Source organism: Solanum dulcamara, chromosome 3 (genome assembly GCF_947179165.1).
Source record: "Solanum dulcamara chromosome 3, daSolDulc1.2, whole genome shotgun sequence".
Taxonomy (NCBI): domain Eukaryota; kingdom Viridiplantae; phylum Streptophyta; class Magnoliopsida; order Solanales; family Solanaceae; genus Solanum; species Solanum dulcamara.
Window position 1 is genome coordinate 74,576,327 of NC_077239.1, and position 21,983 is coordinate 74,598,309.

General features: G+C 34.6%; 2 protein-coding genes across 8 annotated transcripts; one reads left to right on the forward strand and one right to left on the reverse strand.

Moving 5' to 3' along the window:
• Nucleotides 1-323: 323 nt before the first annotated feature.
• On the reverse strand, nt 324-5,378 carry LOC129882912 (wee1-like protein kinase). Its single transcript, XM_055957405.1, has 10 exons — nt 4,859-5,378; nt 4,365-4,425; nt 4,193-4,262; nt 3,470-3,730; nt 3,243-3,310; nt 3,046-3,155; nt 2,568-2,608; nt 2,327-2,475; nt 1,074-1,427; nt 324-813 (listed from the first exon to the last, which is right to left on the reverse strand). The coding sequence occupies exons 1-10, from the start codon at nt 5,179-5,181 to the stop codon at nt 718-720; spliced, it is 1,533 nt and encodes a 510-aa protein (XP_055813380.1). The 5' UTR covers nt 5,182-5,378; the 3' UTR covers nt 324-717.
• A 7,457-nt stretch (nt 5,379-12,835) lies between these two features.
• On the forward strand, nt 12,836-21,967 carry LOC129882913 (uncharacterized). Of its 7 annotated transcripts, none has more exons than XM_055957409.1 (15): nt 12,836-12,970; nt 13,125-13,155; nt 13,254-13,324; nt 13,738-13,777; nt 13,899-13,948; nt 14,561-14,770; nt 14,880-15,033; nt 16,568-16,893; nt 17,007-17,135; nt 17,221-17,342; nt 17,460-17,551; nt 17,622-17,713; nt 20,156-20,289; nt 20,673-20,764; nt 20,933-21,967. In XM_055957409.1, exons 1-14 carry the CDS (start codon nt 12,929-12,931, stop codon nt 20,737-20,739), a joined length of 1,560 nt encoding a protein of 519 aa, XP_055813384.1. In that variant the 5' UTR covers nt 12,836-12,928; the 3' UTR covers nt 20,740-20,764; nt 20,933-21,967. The 7 variants fall into 7 exon arrangements, with proteins under 7 accessions (XP_055813384.1, XP_055813383.1, XP_055813382.1 ...); XM_055957408.1 differs by having other exon boundaries at nt 20,988-21,967; XM_055957407.1 differs by having other exon boundaries at nt 20,673-21,967.
• Nucleotides 21,968-21,983: the final 16 nt, after the last annotated feature.

The following is a 21,983-nucleotide window of genomic DNA, read 5'->3' on the forward strand; positions in this document are numbered from 1 at the left end:
CTCAATCGTGCCAATGACTAGACAGTAGGTAAAAAGTATCATTATATAAGGTATTACTTGTACTTCATTTTAAATCATATCACCTGAAAAGGTAAAAAGTGTCATTATAAAAGCGGAAAAAAAGAAGTTATTGAGCCCCACTTTTTTCATCACTCTCTCACTCCCAATATATTTCTTCCCATGAAGTCAATCCATAAATGATGGTCGATAAGTATATTTTGTATCAAAAAGAAGTCTTGATGATGGATCAACAATGGCAAATAAAGAATACAAACAACATTTAATATATAAAAATAAATAATATGATTATATAAACAAATATATTAGTTAATTTAGATCAATATATAATAAATTATAATGATTTTCACAGCGATTGTTCACCAACTTCTGTTTTAAATGTGAAACTGTTTATTTCCTGTTGAGTTTTGTAGTAATTTTCATCATGAGAAATCAGCTTAAAAGACACCAAATTCCATAATGACATACAAACCACAGTTTGCAGGTCAATTAGGATACAACAATTCCTCTTGATACAATATTTGGCAAAAGTAGCACCATCAAAATGGGAAAATTTGGTGCATGAGACTATATCTCTATTAACAGAAATGGCTATAGGTCAACACCAGAATGCTGCATGAGAAACTGCAGCTTTGAATTCTGAGCCTTGGCAAAAGTAGCTCTCAACAAATCCGAGAAAATAGTGATTTACATGGATATCTACTTGTTAGCATTTCTTTGCCATCTTTCAAATATTGGATTATCCACAAGGCCTTTTGCAGAAGGACGGCGTGTTGGATCTGGGTCCATCATTGCCTGAGAACATTCACAATTTGAACATAGAGAATCAGCATTTGCCTCTACAGATTACTATGGATTGGTTTCATCATACTAAGACATGGACAACGAAACAAATCTTCCATCTAATTGCAGCTTAATTATTTTGAAATATACTCGGATTAGAATATACGGTATGTTGGGCAGATTACAGTTGATACCTTCAGACAGCATGCTGTTGTACAGATGAAAGATCATCCACAGATTTCTTGATGTAGTAAAGGGTAAGAAGCTAGTACCTTGAGTAGATTCTGAAATTGCAAGGAGTGGCCCGGAAGAAGAGGCAATTTCCCTTCCCTGAGGTTTAGAAAATGAGGCCCTGATTCTGGCAGCGGAGACCCTCTAATAAGTTCATATATTGCAGCACCCAAGGAGAATATGTCAACTTTGTCAAGATGATCATAGTTCTCATTAAGTATTTCTTGGGGCATATAACGTGCATCGCCCTCTTCAATTGGCTGGCTCTTATCAAGAAGAGTTGCACATCCAAAATCACCAAGCTTATATACACCACTTTTCACATAAATATTATCTGGCTTTACATCTAAATGAGCTACCCCTTTCTGATGTATATACTGCAATGCCTTGGCTACCTGCATGTCAGGAAGCATCTCAAGTATCAATATTTTGACCTCGATTTGAACAACAATCTTTCCTCAGCCTTCCCACCCCACAAATAAAATACCCAGATACACAAACACAAAAACAAGCAAAGGAAAACCAAAAGCAAAATGAGCTCAGTAGACAAATAGTGAACTCAAAGCATTTCAAAAAGATCACTCGGCGACTCAGACCAGGACCAAAAGCTCAAAATATTTTACGATACAGGTCTTCGGCCTCTCACAATTGGAATACAGTTCGGGTCGTATCTCAAGCTAGAGGATAGCAATAAATCCCAGGATAGATGAGATAAAACAGCTTCCCTACCACCTAAAAGGAGTTATTTAGATCGCATATACAGTCAATGCTATCAGTTTCTGTACCAGATATAAGCCTGATCCTCTCTTCTTTTTTAAAAAAACTATAGTCTGATCCTCTTTTCTCATGTGAAATTAACAAGCACGAACTTAATGCAGGTTTTTTGGGCTATATTATGCACTTGAATGAGAATCAAGTTATAAAAGTAACACCCTTCCAGTAGAACAACAAGAATGGAACTAGATTTGAATATCGTATTTCCATGAAACACATTTAAACATTATGAAATGTTGCACGTTGTATGTATTAGGAGGGTGGTTAGATACTGATTTCACTACAGTTGCTTTCCCTAAATAGCAGATGGAAATCACAGTTACTTTAGCAGCTGGAGTTTCATGATTGACGATATGATCATTGGTTATGTACATAGTCAAAAAATTCTCTTTGGTCAACGAATTATAGTTGTTTGCAAGATATATATCTTCCTTCTAACTTTTTTCCACAGACTTATAAGACAGACATACTCAGTACATGACATAAAAATAGCTCTTAAAGATTCCAACAAGAGCCGCACCTGATACATTGCTTCCAAAACTTCTACCTCTGAGAATAGTTTAGAATATTTTTTGTTGGATAAACTGTGGTCACAGAGCTCCATTTGGATGTAAAGGTGTTCACTTTCAAACCAAGATGAATAATAGCCAACTACGTTCTCATGAGGTCCTGTAAGTATAAATAACAAAACATGTTGAAAGAATAATCTCTGGGATAGTTCAAATGATAATATCGGCAACAGAAGTAGATCAGCATGCTACCTAAAGCAGCTAAAGCTTGCACTTCCATCAAAGCCTTTCTCCTGGAAGAACAAAATTTAAATGCATAAATATGACTGAACTATATTGAATATAAACAACATGTTTGGCATCACATAAGATTCACCTTGTGAAGATATTTTCCAAAAATTCGTGCTCAAATCTATTGAAAATGTTTATCTTGGAGAGAATACATTATGCCAAATGCAAGAACAGTACACATACATTATGGATGTAGGACATTTTCTATTGCATTCTTAATTTGCATACCATGCAAACCCCCAAGTAACACCATTCTGGCCTCACCCCAAACTTCCACCGCTATTAGATGCTACCAATTATATGGCCAACAGGACATGAGAAAATAACTAAGGAAATGTTTTTTTTAGTGTTTTAGTTAGATGATTTGTCAAGAAAAATACACACACTCTGTAATGTCATATCATATAAGGCCAGAATGTTGAAAGAAAGGAAATATTACCTATCTGTGTCTTGATGTAACTGTTTAGTGCTATGTTTCACTGCATACATACATCCATCGATTCTCTTAAAGACTTTGAAAACACGGCTGAAGTTCCCGCTACCAATTTGCTGAAAGAATAAAAGGGTCTTAGATAGGTCCGGGAAAAAATTTAAGAAAGTATTAGTAGGAATCAAGAATACAAGCATCAAAAATACCTCAATTTCATGGAAATCAGTCCGATACCGTGGCATACCATCATTACCAGAAATTGCAGGGTTAAAACCTACAGATCAAAGAAAGAGTACCATTAAGAATTTAACAGAAAACAACACAAAGATTCTGACACAAAGAACAGGAGATCACACTCTAATTTTCTTTTGAAGTGCTAAACTGTTCTAAAGAAAATAGAATCGACCAATTATTTAAACTCACTGACCAGTACCTGGGTACTTGGATCTACTGTTCCCAAAAGGATCAGCATCTATCTCGGAAGCATCCCTGAGATAAGGGTTTCTAATGCAAGGAGGAGGCATGACGCGATATCTTAAAGCAATAGCAGATTGTGACACATAACTGGGACCCTTTTCTGACTCATTTATCTTTTCTGATTTCATTTCGTCTGTCCCAAAAGTATCTGTAGGGATATCTACTAGCTGCTGCTGTCCAGATAAAGCGGAACTAAAAGGCCTTACCGATGTAACCGCTGTAAAGATGGGGCATCATGAAAGGAGACCATAAGAAAGTTAATTTACAATTTTACAATTAATTATGGAAGATAATTGTGCATACAACAAACTTCAAAACATGCTAAAGTGGAAAAAGAGAGAGAGAGATCTCCAGAACGGCTAAAAAAGAAGCTTCAAGTTTCAGCTGCTTGGAAGTCATAAATATCATGATAATGTAAGGGATATCCATACTGTACATTACAGTTTCTTAAACTTTCAAAGATTATATTCAGTTCTAATTCTTCAATATCAGAATGTGCTATTAGTTCATTACCTTACCTTACTCAACGCATTTGTCATGCCTCAATAGTAGAACAAAAACAGGAAAATGAAAGAAGAGATTTTGCATAATAAAAGTTAAAAACTTGACAGAGCCAGTAGTGATTCCACATATGAAAAATGAAATGAAATGGACAACAAAGTACAAGAGTATGCCATACCTTGTCGCGGCCTCTTTCTTGATACACTTTGAAGCTTCTCGGGTGATTTGGGACAAGGAGTATAATCATCCTAGAAAAAAGGAAGAAACGCACAGTATGACATACTGAAACTACAACCTGTCATAGAGAAAAAAAAAAGTCACAATTTTAAACGCTCTGGTAAAGAAATTACCTTATCACCATCAAGCTCATTACAAATTGCAGGTGCATCTGGCGTTATGTAGTCCGGGGTACTGCATTCCAAAACAATTAATTATTAGTAGAAAACAAAACTAGAGGATACAGTGTGAAGATATGATCTTTTATTAAAAAGAATTGGGGGTAAGGGAAGGGGAAATGGGGGAGAGGGATTACCAGGTGGAGAATCGAACCCTCACCAATAAGGTAAAAGTTCATGTAGCCAACCAACTAAGCTACAAAGATTCCCCAATGTGAAGATATGATCAGGAATTGGGTGTAAGAGTTTAAAAATCAAAACATAGCCAACGTAAAATTGGGTAGTAATCGATAAATAAATAACACCTTAATCAGTCCCCAATTGGAACATCAAGGTACCAAAAAGGGCACAATTGGAACCAGTTCAAATCTCAGTGGCTACTCTACATCTTATTTTCATTCAAACTCATTTCTTTCTAATCGAAAAAAACAAAAGGAGAAAATATTGACCAGAAGAAATCTTGGCTGAGAATGAAATCTTTTTCAGCAACATCGGCTACATCAGCATCAGCATCGAGATTCAACGGCAAAACTGAAGAGAAATGAGATTGAGCTGGCGGAAGGTCATCAGAATCCAGAATTTTCTGAAATCGAGAAGGATTCGATAAAGGAACAGTAGAAAATGAGGAATGCAGCTGCTGTTGATTAGGAAGCGGAGGTTTGGCAATCCCAATAGTGAAATGCCTGGAAAGTGAACCCTTGTTCATCCGCTTCTTGCTTTTTTTGTTGCTTCTCTGTCTCGTGCTTGTTCCTTTTAGGGTTTTCTTCTCCATCAGCTGAAATGGAGTTTCTTGCAGAGAATTTGAAGAGAGTTCGTGCTTCACCTCTGTAATGGTGTCAGTGTTTTACTAAAATGGGGGATTTAGGAGATTTCAAATTTGAGCGGGTTTATATATTTGGGCTATTATCTACTGCTTCTATGTGGGGAAAGGGGAGCCAGGCGTGCTGTGTAAGCTGTTTCTTGGGCCAATAAAGCTACTTTTAGAAAATGTTCCATTAATTTATTTTACTATTTCTTTTACTTTTATTTGTTTCTTATATACCGTCTATATAGGGTATTTATGTCACATCCCAACTTAGGGATGCCTCTAGTGTCTCACTTGATCTAGAGTTGACCCTTGCTAAATAATTATGTTATACAATGTAATACAGTCATGAAATCAAGAAAACAAATAAGTATATCTCGACTTAAAATAAGGTCGTTGTCAACATAACTTGCAGTAAATTCAGTTAATCATATTAATTCATATAGAACAGAATCTAAATCATGTGTGGGCCCTTGAGGCCACTATATTGTCTATAAATAAGTAACGTTATGCCGATTGTCGAGGCTTGCATAATATATAGAAACATATAAATTGAACACATATAATCATGTACGATCAAGATTAATAGGCTGATGTGATAAAAGGGCAAAAAAATAAAGTCATCACAACCAACAATGCACATCTATACAACCCAAAAAGTCTGTAAGCCTCTAAAAGTAATATACTTGATTCGAGAGAGGACATCTAATAGGGGTGGTAATTGAACAAGTTGGGTCAAGTTGGGTAGGTCATAATGGGTTAAGACAACAATTGGGTCAATCAAAATTATTTTGGGTCAAAACAGGTTGGGTCAAAATGAGTTAGGTAATGGGTTATATAATGGGTCAAGACCCAATCTAGCTCAATTTTTACTAAGCTTAATTGTTTTATTTGTTCTTTTACACTATTTTAGTACATAATAAAAAAAATTCTTTATTATGACTATATATAACATATTAAATTGAAAAAAAAATAATATTTTAACAAGATTTCTCAATTACCAATTTGGGTTACATGTCAACCCACTTTTTAACGGGTTGAAATGTGTTAGGTTAAAATGGGTTGAGCTAATGAATAGATGGGTCAATAACCAACCCAAACTTAAACGGATTGGGTTGGGTTGGACGAGTTGAGTTTGATTTTGCTACCCTAACCTATCCATTAACTGAACATAATAAAATACTAACAAACCTCCATTTGATAACTCTGAAAAAAATAAAGCTAACCAATCTGGTGTAACTTGACTACATTACTAAGGAGACTGGTCCATCTGTCTGTTAAGACATGCAAAGGGCGTCAGTATGAAATAATGTGTCGCATATGAAAGGCTAAAAAATAACTAAGAATGTATCATAATGAAAGTAAGCGTGTAAGATAGTTGAGAATAAGCCGAACATACTTACCTGCTCCTGAATCTAGCAAACAGACACTAGTTAAACAATAACATATTTGGGCCCCAATAATCTCAGCAGGTATAAACAACAAGCGATACAACATACCGAGTCCCTATAAGCTCGACATGTACAATTTAATCTATATACCTAACCCCGTAGATAATCATTATGTCTCAATAGCCCCTCAGACACTTCATGTATAGTCATGAAGTCAATCGTTATTCCCCAATAGCCCCTTAGGCATTCAACATATCCCAATAGCCCTTGGGCAATTTGCATATAGCCCCAAAAATAATCATTATCTTCTAATAGCCCCTCAAACATCAATATAGCCCCGTAGTGCCAATACATTCTCGTAGGCAATAGATATAACCCGTTGAAAAGTACATGTCTCGATAACCCATTAGGCAATCTAACATAGCCCCAAAGGCACAAGTTAAATTCGTGTAACTGACCACAATAGCCACGAAGGAAACAACAAACAATTAAATAGCCTAAAGGGGAACAATGTCGCTATAAGCGACCTAGACGAATAATCCTTACGTCTTACCTAAATATGGAGTCGCTAACATTAGAGTACATCGTCTATGTAATACCTCGTATTTTTCATTTGCTAACGTTTTAGTATATTGTACTCAGTGTGAAATATTCATATATATATGAGAAACCATGTTGTAGGTGAATGTATTGATTGGAAATTATCACGACCTAGCCTCGTGGGCCGCGATTGGCATCCTACTTGGATACCCAAATGAACTCACATACCATATCGTCATACTACAAAATAATTTAATTTAATATTTGTTTCAATCAGAACAGTAGGTGATCATTACGTTAACAAGTCGCGCGTGCAGAAAATAACATATCAAATCAAAAATGGGCCACGGAAGGCACGTCACCGGATACGTGCATGTATACAAACATATGGGCCGTTTTGGCCGTTATAACAAAAGGGACCGCATTAAGACACAAGTTATAAACGAACGAACATACACGACCCATGACCCACACCTATGTCTACAGGTCTCTACAGAACATAACAGAAGTATATGACAAGACAGGGCCCCGCCGTACCTAAATGGTCAGATATACAAGAGTATGTACATAGGTAAGCCATATACCAAAGTGCAGCTCCGAGTCAAAGGAGCACTCTGTAGTAGCGGAAGGTGAGTAGCCTATGTTGACGGGTCACGAACATCTGTACCTGTGGGCATAAAATGCAGCCTCTGAAGAAAGAGGGTCAGTACGAACTTTGTACTGAGTATGTAAAGCACAAACATAAAGAATATATTAAACAAAATTAATTCATTTCCATCTCACCTTTCCAACTTCAATCAAATTTATTTAACTTCCATTTCCAACATAAAATTTCACCATAACTACCACTCCATAACTACTACTAAAATACTATATAAAAAATTTAATAAATCTTGCCCATATAAAAACATGTATACATGGCACTATACCATCGTGCAAACTTCCATATTTCCATAAATTCTATACATCTCTACATACTATAACATAAACAAACTTCATCACATAATAAAGAGGAATTAATTCTTACATTTTTCCTTCTAACTTCTTCACTCTTAAATCAATGAAACAAGCATCCAATCTTCCAAAATAACTCCACCATGTTATAGAGGACCCTTAAATTAGTGGAAATACTAGAAGAAAATATATTTTTTGAGCAAGATTTCAAGGGCCAAATTTTTTCCTAGCTTGGCCAAATTTTCTCTCTTTTTTTTTCTCTCCTTTCTTTTGTTCTCCTCACTTCTCTACTTGTCTTGAAGCTTCTAGGATTTTGATGACTAAGTGCCCTTTATATTTCATTCATCACATGGATGAATTTACATGGGCTTGGATTTTTTTTTTTGGGTCATGCCTTATGGTTGGGCCTCTCTTATTATTTTTTGGGAAACTTACATAAATATACAATATTAAGAAAATATTTATCATTTATAGCAATAAAAAAAAAATCACTGAACACTTATAATACATTTATAGTACAGTTTTAATACATATTGTAGAGAACTATCTATAAAACATATATAATACAAGTTTTATAGATGGATAATACATTTTTCACATACTTTAATAAACTTATAATACATTATGTCAGTTTCTTACTACACAAACATAATATATATTTTAAAACACTTATAATATATTTATATTATATGCATAATTCACTTTTAATACAAATGTATATTTATCATAATATTGCTATGTATTGCTATAAATTATAATAAATAAAAAATATCGCTAAAATCAGTAATTAATTTTTAAAAAGCACTCAATTAAGTAATTTTTTCTTATTTTTTTGTTCAATTTTCTTTCAAACCCAATCACTTAACCCATATGTTTTCATAATACTACCAATTTTACCCTTAGCCTTCTCCAATATTTTCGTCACTAAATTCTAATTTTTTTCCTTAACCTTTAATCGACTTATACGTCAAACAAGATCAGAACATAACATTATCCTTAACTTGTTACAATTATCCCAAATGTCCAAATGTATAAAATATAGGTTGTAACAGAAATGGATTAAAGTGTGGTAATGGTTTGAAATTTTAAAAGGTGGCATGCGTTTTTTTTTTATTCTAAGAGGAGTAGTAAGTTGAAGTAAGAGGTATTAATATTTGGACATGGTGTAAATTTAATGGGTTGGTTATATGGTACTATTAAGCTAAGTAATGACTTATTGTTGGGCCAATATAAGTGAATTATGGGAAAACTCAATTTTGAAATTTTTTTGGCAGCCCATTGTTGGTGGAATGGATGAGAATTTTGGGCTGCCAAACTTCAATAATTTTTTGGGGACAAAAGCTTAATTTGTTGTCCACATAATAAACCATTTTTATTCCAAAAATTATCCCAAAAATCGTTCCAAAAGATCCCAATTAAAAGGAATAAAGATCATGCAATTTTCAGCATTTACACTTCACAAAAATTTTCAGAATTCTCTCCCACTTCTCCCTTATCTCAAAACCTATCTAATAACGTCCCAACACTCTTTGAACTTCAAAAATCTCTCCAAGGTTAAGGTAAGTTGATTATTTATTTTTTAACTTGATTCTTCCGTGGAATTCATTGGAATCATGCTATAGATGTTGGAAACATAAATCTGAAATTTTTGGAAAGCTGTCCAAAAATTTTGGTTTCTAACTTTCGAGAATTACTTTGATCTTTGGTTTGTTTTGAGAAGAATGATTTAGGATATTATTGTATAAGTATAAATAAGGGAATTAAAGATGTTAAAGGAAGGTTTATTGCTCATTTTTGGTGTTTTTAAAGACGGAATTGAGAAGAGGTTTTACATGTTTTTGGTGTAAGGACTTTTGAGTTCAAATATTATATTGTGTTGTGAAGTTCTGTTGGGGCTGTTAGATGTTGTTTTTGTACATGATTTGGTTAAGGTATGTTTAAGGTGTAAACTACAAAGGATGTGTAAAATTTGGTTGAAGTAGAATAACATATTTGTATGGGTTAAATTGAAGTAATTACAAGAACTAATTGGAGATAGAAATCTGTCCACTAATTTTGTTGTCGACATGTGTTGGTTGTGGGCTGTTTTAAGGTTGTTTTTAAAGTAGTTGTGTAGGAATTTATTGCTATATAACTTGTGAATAAGGTGGTTGTTGTTAAGTAAATGGTGTTGAATTTATGCATTGTTTGGACTGTTTTGGAGTTAATTCAAAAGTACGAATTGTAGGGGAAATGCTGCCCAATTTTCGTTAGAATTCCTAATTATAGTGCTACTCTCTTATTTGTAGACTTATAAACATAAAGAGTAGCCGTAGCCGCTGGACATTAGTTAGACATCCAGATATGCAAAGCTAACCTTTCTTTCTTTTGGCATGATCTTATGTTACAAACGGACGACAAATGTATAGAATTTCAACGAAGCTCTTATTCTTAGAGATACTAGGATGGCGAATGTTTTTAATTTTCAGAATCTATGTCGTTATGCCTTGACTCATATGTATGATTCCAGCCACCCTAGTTGGTATAAGTCATATTTTAGTACATGTCATACTTTGGTATAATTCATATTTGGTATAATTTATAATGGCAACCGAAGGTTACTTGAAATGACTACCGTCTTAATTTTCAAACAATGGTTCGTTTTGATTATTCCATTAAGTCTTAAATGATGATTTAAATGCATACGGTTACTCACTACTCTGCTCGTGCATGTCTTAATGTATCTTTCACCGAGTCAGGGCCATATATGTATTCGTGCACAGTTTCATTGCATTATTCACTAAGTCCCTCACTACAGGGTCGGGTTCGGTATATATATATATATATATATATATATATATATATATATATATATATATATATGATGATATGACCTGAGGACATGATGATGGCGTCGAGCCCATGATGGGCTGAATATGATATATATGTATATGACGGATTCACCGAGTCCCTAAAAGGCCGGATATGATATATGATATAAGTATGCATGACTTTATTTCATAAGGCACAAGTACAGTGACTTCTTGAGTATCATACTTGTCTTTTGAAACCTCTACTTTAGCTATGATTTTCTTATTGTATTTTATGCTTATATACTCAGTACATATGTCATACTGACCCCTCCTTTTTTCGGGGGGGGGGGGGGGGGAGGGGAGGCTGCGTTTCATGCCCGCAGGTAGAAATACTCATTTTGGAGAGCCACTAGCTTATGATTCTACTCAGCGGGTTTGAAGTGCTCCATTATCTCGGAGCCTAAGCTTTTGGTACCAATCCTTATAATGTATATATTTGTGTATTGAGGGGTACGACGGGGCCCTGTCCCATCGTATGTTTTTGTTAATTCTCTTATAGGTTTGTGCACACATGCGTGAGTTGTATATAAATGTCGTTCGGGTGCACTAGTACGTCTTTTATTTTGGGACATTTTCATTTGGAGTGGCAGCCTCGTCGGCTTGTGTATGTAAATGTTTATTTTGGGATGTGTTATATTGTGCAGCCTTGTTGGCTTGCATATTATGCTATCCTATCTTTGAAATTTTAACTCCCTAGGAGACAGGTAATATCGGTATATATACAAGTGACAGTTTTGAGACGAAGTGCTGCCCATATAAAGCCCATATCATGTTCAATTACTGATTGATTATAGATAATAAGTGTGTATACGAGTGTCCAATTCGGACACTAGTCATGGCCCACGGGTTTGGGTCGTGACAGTCTATATCAACCACACAACTAACACAATTGAGTAAAGTTATGAGTAACTTGGCTACAACAACTAGTCATATCTTTCCTAAACTTTAAGAAAACTTGCCGAAAGAAGAAAAACCATAATCATATCTTTTCTCATCGAATTCACGTTGTTATCTTGCTTCTACTCGCACCCTCTACGACACTACAATATGGATTAATCTCAATCAACAAGGATAAGAATTATCAGGGCAATATGATAATCAGTACAGATTTTCATCGTAAATTACTATTCAAGGCCTAAGGTAATTATAAATGATGATTCTTACTTTGCCCACACACGCTCGAAACACATTCATGAACTCAATACGCAGCTAAACCCCCTGTTGCCACAATCTCCACGGAAAAAAGGCTATTGTTGACCCATTAAGTAACAATAGTGTCACTTTTGAATAAAACTATTAATAGTAAATACATTTTTAAACAAAACTATTAACTAAACACAATTTTATTCAATTTGATACTATAATTTAAGGACATTTTTTAAAGGAAAAATTACCATGAAAAAACTTTTTAATAAATAATTACTAATTTTAGCGATATTTTTTTATTTATTATCATTTATAGCAATATATAAAAATATTATGACATATTTGCCATGTATTAAAAGTAAATTATGCATGCAATATAATTGTATTATAAATGTTTTAAAATATATTATACTTGTTTGGTAAGAAATTGACACAATATATTATAAGTGTATTAAAGTATGCGATAAATATATTATCCATGAATAAAACTTGTATTATATGAGTTTTGTAAATTATTCTCGCTAATATGTATTAAAATAATATTAAAACTGTATTATAAATATATTATACGTGTCCCATAAAAAATAATATTACTATAAATAATAAATATTTTCTTAATATAATATATTTACCTAAGTTTCCCTTTTTAATTTTTTTTTTCCGTATATTATATTCAATAAAATTTCTTTCACTAGTTAGCTTTAACAAAATAAATTACCAGTAGTTTAGTATATACAATATATACAGTTCAACTTTACTCCTCTCTCTAAACTTCCCGCTACTCTGCCCCAATTAGCTCCGCAAAATTGCGTCTCTGTCCTGTTACCAGCTATGGAAGAGGAAGGCTCAGCTGCTACTAGGGTATATCTTCAGGTATTCCAGATTTTTCTGAACAATTTCCATTATTTAGCTTAAAGATCGGGGATTCTCTGGTCGATTATCGTAGTTTTAGTGTTTTTGTGTTAATTCTGAATGAATACCGATGTTTTCCGTAAAAATAAACTGAATTGCCCCAATTATAATGTAGGAAAAGCAAGATTCTGACCAGAGTTTTTCCGGTACCTTTCTCTTCCTTGAAAAAAAGCTTCCCAATAATAAACCTAGATTTGTTTGTCTGTTCTAATTGAATCTGCTTTGCCTTGTTTGAAATTGTCAGAAGAGGAAGATATGGGCGATGACAAATGGATGACAAATGACAATTGTCTTAGTGGATCCGTAGGAAACAAGGTAACTCCTCATGAATTTAAGACAATTTGTTTACTATTATAGTAAAAATGGGCCCGAAGAAAGCAGAATGGATATAGAGGAGTCATATGGCTAACCTCAACTAATCTACTTAGCTGATGGATTGTTAACATGCTGCTTCCTTTTATTATGTTTTGACATATTTGTCTTGCTTACTATTCGGAGAAAAACAAATTTCAAAATGCCTTGGAGGGTTAAGGTTTATGGTTTGGCTTTGATCATTAGCAATTAAATAGCAGTGAGATAAACTGTTTAGTGTTTATTCACAATGACAAGCATGTTTACTGCACAAATTTTCTAGTTATCGGTAAACTTGCTTTCCCCCCTTATTTTGTATATGATTTGCCGATGAATATTTTATAATGCCCAAGAGTTTGATGTTTCTTGTTTGTCAGGGAGGTATAGGAGTCCTTTCCCAGCTTGAACTGCTCACAGGTATTCCTAATGAAACTTCTCCACTTGAATTTTCATTATCTTCATCAACACCCCCTGTGAAATATTCAAAGAGAAAAAGATACAGGACATTTGCGAAGTTATCCATGTTAATCTTCTGCAGATGTCAAAAGACTTCATCATCCAACCGATACAATGAATTCTCATCAGCTGGTATTGATTTGAATTCACTTCCTTTTTTCTCACACTACCTTCCTTCATTTCTTCTTTCTATTGTTCCTTTGGTCCTCGTCTTTTCCTCTTCTTCTTCTTTTTTCGTGTTAAATATGTCTCAAAGAGTTCCTGGTTGACTTTAATGGGTCATGGTGGTTAAGAATTCAACATAGAAATTGACTTTTTGATGGGGAGTTCAAGAAAAAGTTGCTCTCCACTTAACCCGTTTCTCTGGAATCGTTCAGTTTAAGGAACAAAGTGTTGGGCTAAAATAACCTAAAGATACTCTTAGCATGGTGTGATATTGTCCTCTTTGAGCCAAAGTCGCCCGGTTTTCCCCAAAAGGGCTCACACCATTAAGAGTATCCATCCATATACCTTATATGTAGCTTCTTTTCCGTTCAGCTACCAATGTGGAATTACCTTAGAAAAAAGAAAAAAAGCTACCAACGTGGAACTTTGTTTGCATACGCAACACATAGCTTAGTAACTGATGGGGGAGGCCTGTATTATCACATTGTGTATCCCATCTGCAAAAGGGATCTATTACTAAGTGGAGATATACAAAAGTGATAAGCATTAAAAGGTCCAAATGACGACGTCCTCTTACAGTTGCAGTTGCATTCTTGTCAGCAGAGGCAGACAGGTTTATGCAAAGAAGATGACGTTGAAGTTCCTTTTTTTAAGAGTCAGGATGGTGGATTCATCAACAAAAATGATCATTGGATGGCATTGTCCTGCTCCTTAGATGAAGAATTTTGTCACGTCTCTAGAATGACATCCACTTGTAATTCAGAAGAGGAAATTGTGTCTGATGATGAGGTATGACTGCTGATCATTATGTCTACAAAATCGATGTCACTAAACATGAATACTTAATATTGTGTTCAACCAATTCTAAGTGGGTCTTTGGAGGTTAAAAATCTGGCAGATGAGGCCTTCTACTGATGGAAATTTTAAAAGAGATGGTAAAAGTACAATGCCTAAAGTAAGTGCAGATTGCAAATCAGGAGTTTTCTTGAATAAAGATGCTGGGTGTTCATTGCTGTGCGGTGCCTCATCAAAATCGAACAGATCATCCAAAGGTATTAGTATTTCTGTTGACTTCATTCCCCTATTTTGCATTCTTTGTCTTAATACTAAAGATGTCGTCAACTCCACCGATGAGAAGAATGATCTCAATCAAGCATTGTTCGTCATAGTTGGTTTAGTTGTCTTGGACTAAGCTGTCACTAACTAGCATAACAATGTAATCGGGTGAAAATCATTTTCACCCCAAACTTTGTTTTTAAAATCAAACTCCCCCCTCAACTTTGAACAATAATCAAACTCCCCCTTTTATCCCATGCATTGTCCATTTTACCCTTGTTATAACATCTATTTAATATCTCTTCATATTTTATATAATTTACTTTTTAACATGGATATTTTTAACTTTTTCTTTAAATTTTTTAACATTATAAGTAGAATAATATTTTAAAAAATTTATCACAAAATTTAATATTATTCTTATGACCTTTATTTCAATATAATATGCATTAAGTGTGTGTATATGTATGTATACGTATATTTTTTCTTTTCTCCACTATTTTACTCCATGTGTTTCATATTACTTGACTCTTCTTGATATATATGACACCCTTTAAAAAATTAATTAGGGGTGTATTTTATTAAACTAACATTATTAATAATATTTTGAAACCTTAAATTTGACTATTAATACTTTATGCAGTTATTTAATACTAAGGGTAGATATAAAAAGATATCAAAAATTTCTAAAATTTCATAAATTGGACAAATAAATTAAAACAACTATTTTTAGAATGAGAATCAAGTAATATAAATGGCGGTGGGTATTCTCTTCTATATAAATAAACAAGTTTTGATTGACATTGATGGAGTATTACATAAATTATAATCTAAAATAATTTAAAATCTAAATAATATAATCTTTAAAAATCTGTCCTTAATTAAATTAATTATTTGTATTTCCTACATTGAAATATATTTGTATAGTTATTATTCTCTGCTATTTTCACTTGTATAAATAAATATTAGAGTTTTGATTAATTTAATAAAAATAATTTTCTCATTATGCTAATTTACTTCATTATAGAACATCATTAACTTATATACTTAATTAGTATTTTTCCCTTTTTTGTCCAAAAAATAATGCTCATGCTTTTATGAAAAAATTGTTACATTAAATTAAAAAAATGAAAATATCATGATTTCTAAAGAAGTAAAAAAATTGATAATGAAAGGGTATAATAGGCATTTTAAAATTTTAATTAGGATAAAGGGGGGAGTTTGATTATTGTTCAAAGTTGAGGAGGGAGTTTGATTTTAAAAGCAAAGTTGGGGTGAAAATACCCCCCCCCCCCCAAAAAAAAAAAATAAAAAAAAATAAAAAAATAAAAAAACTAGTATAACATGTGTAATACTGGTGTTCTCAGGAATCAAGAGCTCATGGACTCCAAGTAAAATAGAAAAGAAATGGATGCATCTCAATATTGAATCCTCAAGTCTTACATCTATGATGGCTCTTTTTCTTTACTTGAGATCTGTGATTGGGTTTTCAAGCTGTAATTTTGAAATGATTTTTGCTATCCACTGCAGGAAGCTCGAGTAAATCTAAGCCCAAATTTTTGTTCCAATCCCGGCCACAGAAGAAAGATTTTGCTTTGGTTGTCCATGATAGTTGTGAAACCTGCACACCCTTATCTGTGCTTCCCCTAAATGCAGAATTAGACATGCAAAGAAAAAATATAGAGTCACTGGATGACTTATTGGAGAGTTATGGTGGAAATGAAGTACAACAGTTCGAGGAGAATTTGGTCTCATCTGAAGTAGCAGTTGTACATCATCCAAATGAGCATTCCATGGCTGAGGTTCTGGATCACTTTCAGCATACAAGTTTCCTACCACGAGGCAATTCTAAAATGGTTTGCTTTTTCCTTCTCCAGATCTTTTTTGGTAAAGATCTTAATAGCACTTCCGCATTACCATTTTTACTATTTCAATTATGTTTTGAATGTAAGAATCATGCTTTATCCAGCAGTTGCAAACAAAAAGACAAGGATCACGGTTCTTACGGAACAGAAACTTATTGCTGCTCGGTGACAGAAAGATGAGCAATGGTGACGAACCTGAGGAACTAGATAGTGATCCATCTAGTGATGAGGATGTAAATTGTAGTTAATCTTTTACTGTTTAATCATCGGGATCAATTGCTATAGGTAGTTCTCTCAATGTCTTTCTTTTTGTTTCAGAAAGTTCCCCAGATTCTGAAGTCTGCTATACCTCAGAGGACCATGGCCGACCAATTTCATCTAGTGTTAGGAGCTGTATCTACAAATGAGAGGCTATCTATTGCAAGGCCTAAGCAATTCGGGTGAGTTAACAATGTATCAGTTATGAGCATAATCTGCATGTTTTCTAGGAACAGAAGAAACAGAAAAATATTCTTCAAATATCTTCTTTTTCTCACTTGTATTGATATGTCATGCAGGTTATCTGGAAGGTTGCAGCAGGTGATGCAATGTGAAAAGGACAGAGATACATATTTCTTGGAGAAGTCACAAACACATGCTGCTTCAAGTGGTAAAAGGCCAAACTGTGTGTCTTCTGTCCTCTTGCTTGTTTCTGACCTTCTCCTCTGCTGTTAATTCAGGGGCAGAAAGCTTCATTGATGTGAGAATTTTGTCTAGTTCTTTGGAGGCCAAACTGACTGTTTGTTTTTGTGCTTTACATGGAGATGAAGAGGTACTTGAACCAACTATTGTACGTTTGCTAAACAGAAGGTTGAAAGTATGAGTATGTCTACTTTATTGGGATACAATGTTCCTTTCAACTTTTTGAAGGTCATGAGCGTGCTTTTCTTGCTCTCACTAGTTTCTTAAGTAGAAATTGCCAATACTTGTTTTGATGATAGTCCAACTTTTACATGGTGCCTGGGACATTTACCCTTCTCATATAAATGGGCAACTTTTAGAAATTCAGCATGTTGCATGGCACAGAAAGGTAGGGTGGCCTAGGACCGTGGATACTGTGAGTGGAGAACTTTTACTTTCCATTATAGGTGGGAGCTGTTGGGTGAAGTATCATAGCTTCTTAACTTTCTATACACCATTTCCCCCCGAAGCGCTGTAAGAAACAAGCCCTGCAGATTAAACAAACAATATGGTAGTTAGTTTTGTTGAAGTGTGTAACCAGTGAAAAACTCCCAAAATTATACTCATCACAGTGGTCAGTAATTGCATATTCATTTTTTCCCTATAATTGCAGTCGTTTAATAATATGGTGTTTACTGTAAATTGTGATCTGTGTAAACTTTTTCAGAAATATATTCGTCGTAGTATCTATGACTTGAGATTAGCTTTCCAGAGCCCAAGCATGAGATATTTACATTCCTTTTTTACGTTCTCATCTCACCCTGCTCCTCTCAACTCAACTCTATTGTATTTTTTCAGAAGTCATGACAGTTCCTTTTTGCCACCACTATCATTTAAAGGAAAAAGGCCAAAAGGTGCCTTCCTTGTTGGGTGTAGTGCCTTTTGCATGAGGATCCATATTGTTTATTTGAGCTTTTGCCTCGATATGTTTAACCTTGAAATCTTATTTTCGCTTTAATAGGTGCACATATTTTTCTTTTCATGGTAGTTTTTGTTTCTGGACTTGTTAAGAAGGGTAGATGTGTCCCTTAGGAGCTTCGGATAGCTGACGGACCATGAAGACGTTTTATTTGTTCTATGATTTGTTTCTTCTTTTGTTCTTGATCAATATTTGTCATCCGGTGTGCTTAAGCCACTTCTCTGTTTCTTCTTTACCTCTGCTGGAATCACAATGTTCATCCCTGGGCACTTGATTTGGGTGTTAGACCCTCTGGCTCTATCTCTCGGTCATCCTGCATAATCAGCAGAATCTTAATTGGGAAGTGAATTTGTTTTTTCTGATACTGAAATGTGTACAATATAGTCTTATCAGTCTTAGTTTGGCAGATGGAGTGAGGATCATAAATTCAGTATGAATGGCTATATGGGTTCGGTTATGCAATGGTTAGGGTAGAAACATGATGGTAAGTTTACACAGAGGCTTAAAATGAACTATGTTTTTTTTCTGGTGTAAAGAGAACCTTGTAGAGGATGCTGAATCTCTATTAGATTTTTTGGAATTAGTGTAAGTAATTTTGGATCGTTGTTGTTACTTGTTACTGTTCTCATTTCGGTATTCTCTTTATCAAACAACTTAGAAATGCTTTATTTTAAGCCGTGGGTCTATCTGAAACAACCTCTCAATCTATACGAGGTAGAGTTAAGGTCTACATACACTCTACTTTCCCCACACCCCAATTGTGGGATTACACTGGGTATGTTGTTGTTGTTGTAGTGCAAGTAGTTTTGGTCTATCGGAAACAACCTCTCTACCCCACAAATGTAGGGGTAAGTTATGCTTGCACCCTCCCCTCTCCCAACCCCATTTGTGGGATTACACTGGGTATGTTGTTGTTGTTGTTTTAGTGTAAGTAGTTTTGGTAATCTAGTAAGAAGAACAAGTTTTTGTGTATGGAAACTGTAAATTTGCTTTCCAGCATTTTCTTAGTTCTCTAGCTGGATATTTTCACTTTGGTCATGACACCAGCCTTAATCTCTTCAGCATGCAAACCAGTAATTTTCAAAGATCATAACTCTCTTGGTCCAAATATTCATATTTATACTTGGCATTATCAATACTGCGACACATGGAAAACATGTATTGTCTAATTTTGCAGGTTGAATCTTCTAAGACATTAACCTATTTTTCATTTGAATACTTAAGGGAAAGTAGGTCTATTCAAAATTTCACAATCTTATGGACATATAATAAAATATCATTCTCAGGGAAAAAAAAATAGGATATATCTTTTCTTCCAAGGAAAGTGATTAAGTTATAAAGTCCAATAGGAAGAGATGAAAATCCTTTTGGGACGAGGGAGTATAGATTTAGATCATTGATATTTTGACACTTGATTTTTTTTTAAATTCACAAAGAAGCTTGCAAATTTAGGGTCAGAATATGCCCCTGATCCAAATGTCAAGGACATTCACTGTCGCTTACGATCCATGTACATAGTTTGTACTGGAGGATTATCTAATGCAGATTGAATGAACTGATATATATTTAGGTTTTACCTGCTATGTTTAAATACACTTTTATTTTTCTTTGCAGGGTTCTGAGTGCCTGAGCAATCCTCAAAAAAGGAAGGGTACTGGTAGAAGGAAGTTAACTATCATTTTTAGCTCAAGAATCTGTAAAGACGTCGAACTTGAAATAGGGAATGTTATCCGCATACATCAACCTTGGTAGGAGCAGCTCAAATTATTTTCTTTTTTCAATATTTGTTGTTTTTGTTTGTTTGGAATAATGCTCTTTTCTCGGTACCAGTTTGAGTAAGATGGCTCTTGGCGCCCAACCTAAACTATTGTGATTGAAATGCCTAGAACACCTTTTTGGTAGACGTGGAGTAACTCTATACTTAAATTTTTTTAAAACAAGCAGACAAAGCTAGATTGATTTTAGCCCCTCATAGCCCGGACGAAAGTTCTGATTCTGTCCTTGTAATTGTTGTGCATGTGCATATGCCAGTGTCTTCAAGTTAGTAAAAGCTGTAACTTTTACTAAACTTTCTTGTATTGCTTAACAAATACTAAGTGATTCTTTCCCAGACTGACTTTTTCTGGTGCAGGAAGGAGGTACATGTGAACGAGAAAGACGAGGCCATCATTTTGTGTGCATATTTCTCTCAGATTTAGTCTTTGTATCACATTTTATACCAAGGTTATTGCAATGTTTCTAGAGATAGCTTTATTGTTGTACTTGCGCTTGCCCTATACTTTCCAAATAGAGTATAATATAGAAGTCTAGTTTATCCTTTTTCGCCACGAATTTCACCCCAGCTACTGCAAAATGTATGAATGTAATCAGGTCACTTTATTTGTTGTGAAGCCTCATTGGATTGGCTCATGATGGATCTTACTCGGTACATTTCCTGCATATGCAGAAAGGTCAATAAAATGGCCATCATGCCTGTGGATGGAGTTTGAATTAAAAAAATTCGATCCTGTTGCTTCCAAATGGTGACAGACAATGAAGCTCCAGCAGAGAATGAAGACAAACTTGGAAGTATTCTTGATGTATACTAGGTGACACTGAGGGAATAAAAATACTTGGGAGGAGACAGCTTCACCCGGGCAGATTTGCACCATGTTCCAGTTATACACTACTCGATGGGAACTAAATCCAAGGATGTGCTTATTTTTCTTGTCCTCATGTAAGAGCTTGGTGCGCAGCTCTCTGTGCTAGACCATCTTGGTCTAAGGGCCTTGAGTTGCATAAACAGTAAAATCAAGTAAATTTGGCTTGTGATTAACACAAGATATTCTACTATCTAATTTCTGACAAGGGGCAATAAGCAAGGAGCAGTCAACATGCCACTTGGCATTTGGAGGACATTATGGCTTAATTTTGTGCCTTGTTCTGTTGGCTTCAGTGCTTTGTTGTGGACTCCAAATGATGAAAAAACCAGGAATCTGGAAGTGATACTTCACAGAAGATGGAAATTTTTAGTCGATGAAGGAACAATATTTGATTAAGCCGGATTAGGGGCACCTGACTTCCTATAACATTAATCTATTCAAGTGGGAAGAAAATACATTCATGTTTTATGATCTGAATAAAATGAATTTCAAAATCATACATTTCTGCGCGTCAATCCATCTTGCATTCAGTTTTTAGCTTATTTCAAGTAGAGTACTGTGACTGTCTCCTATAGAAATCCCTGCTCGGATGTTTTCCGTTTGAACAGTACTGATAGGTGCTGCTTGTGGTGTATAGAGATGCTGCTGGTGATTTTTTGTGTGCTGCTACTGTTCATTAGTTTATTCAGCATAGAATTGACAACTATACTTTCTGATTGTAAAAGAACTTTCAAGTGTTTGAAGTTTACACATCTCCCATGTTGCAGTTGGAGTTATTGCCTAACCTCAGTCTCAGGCAA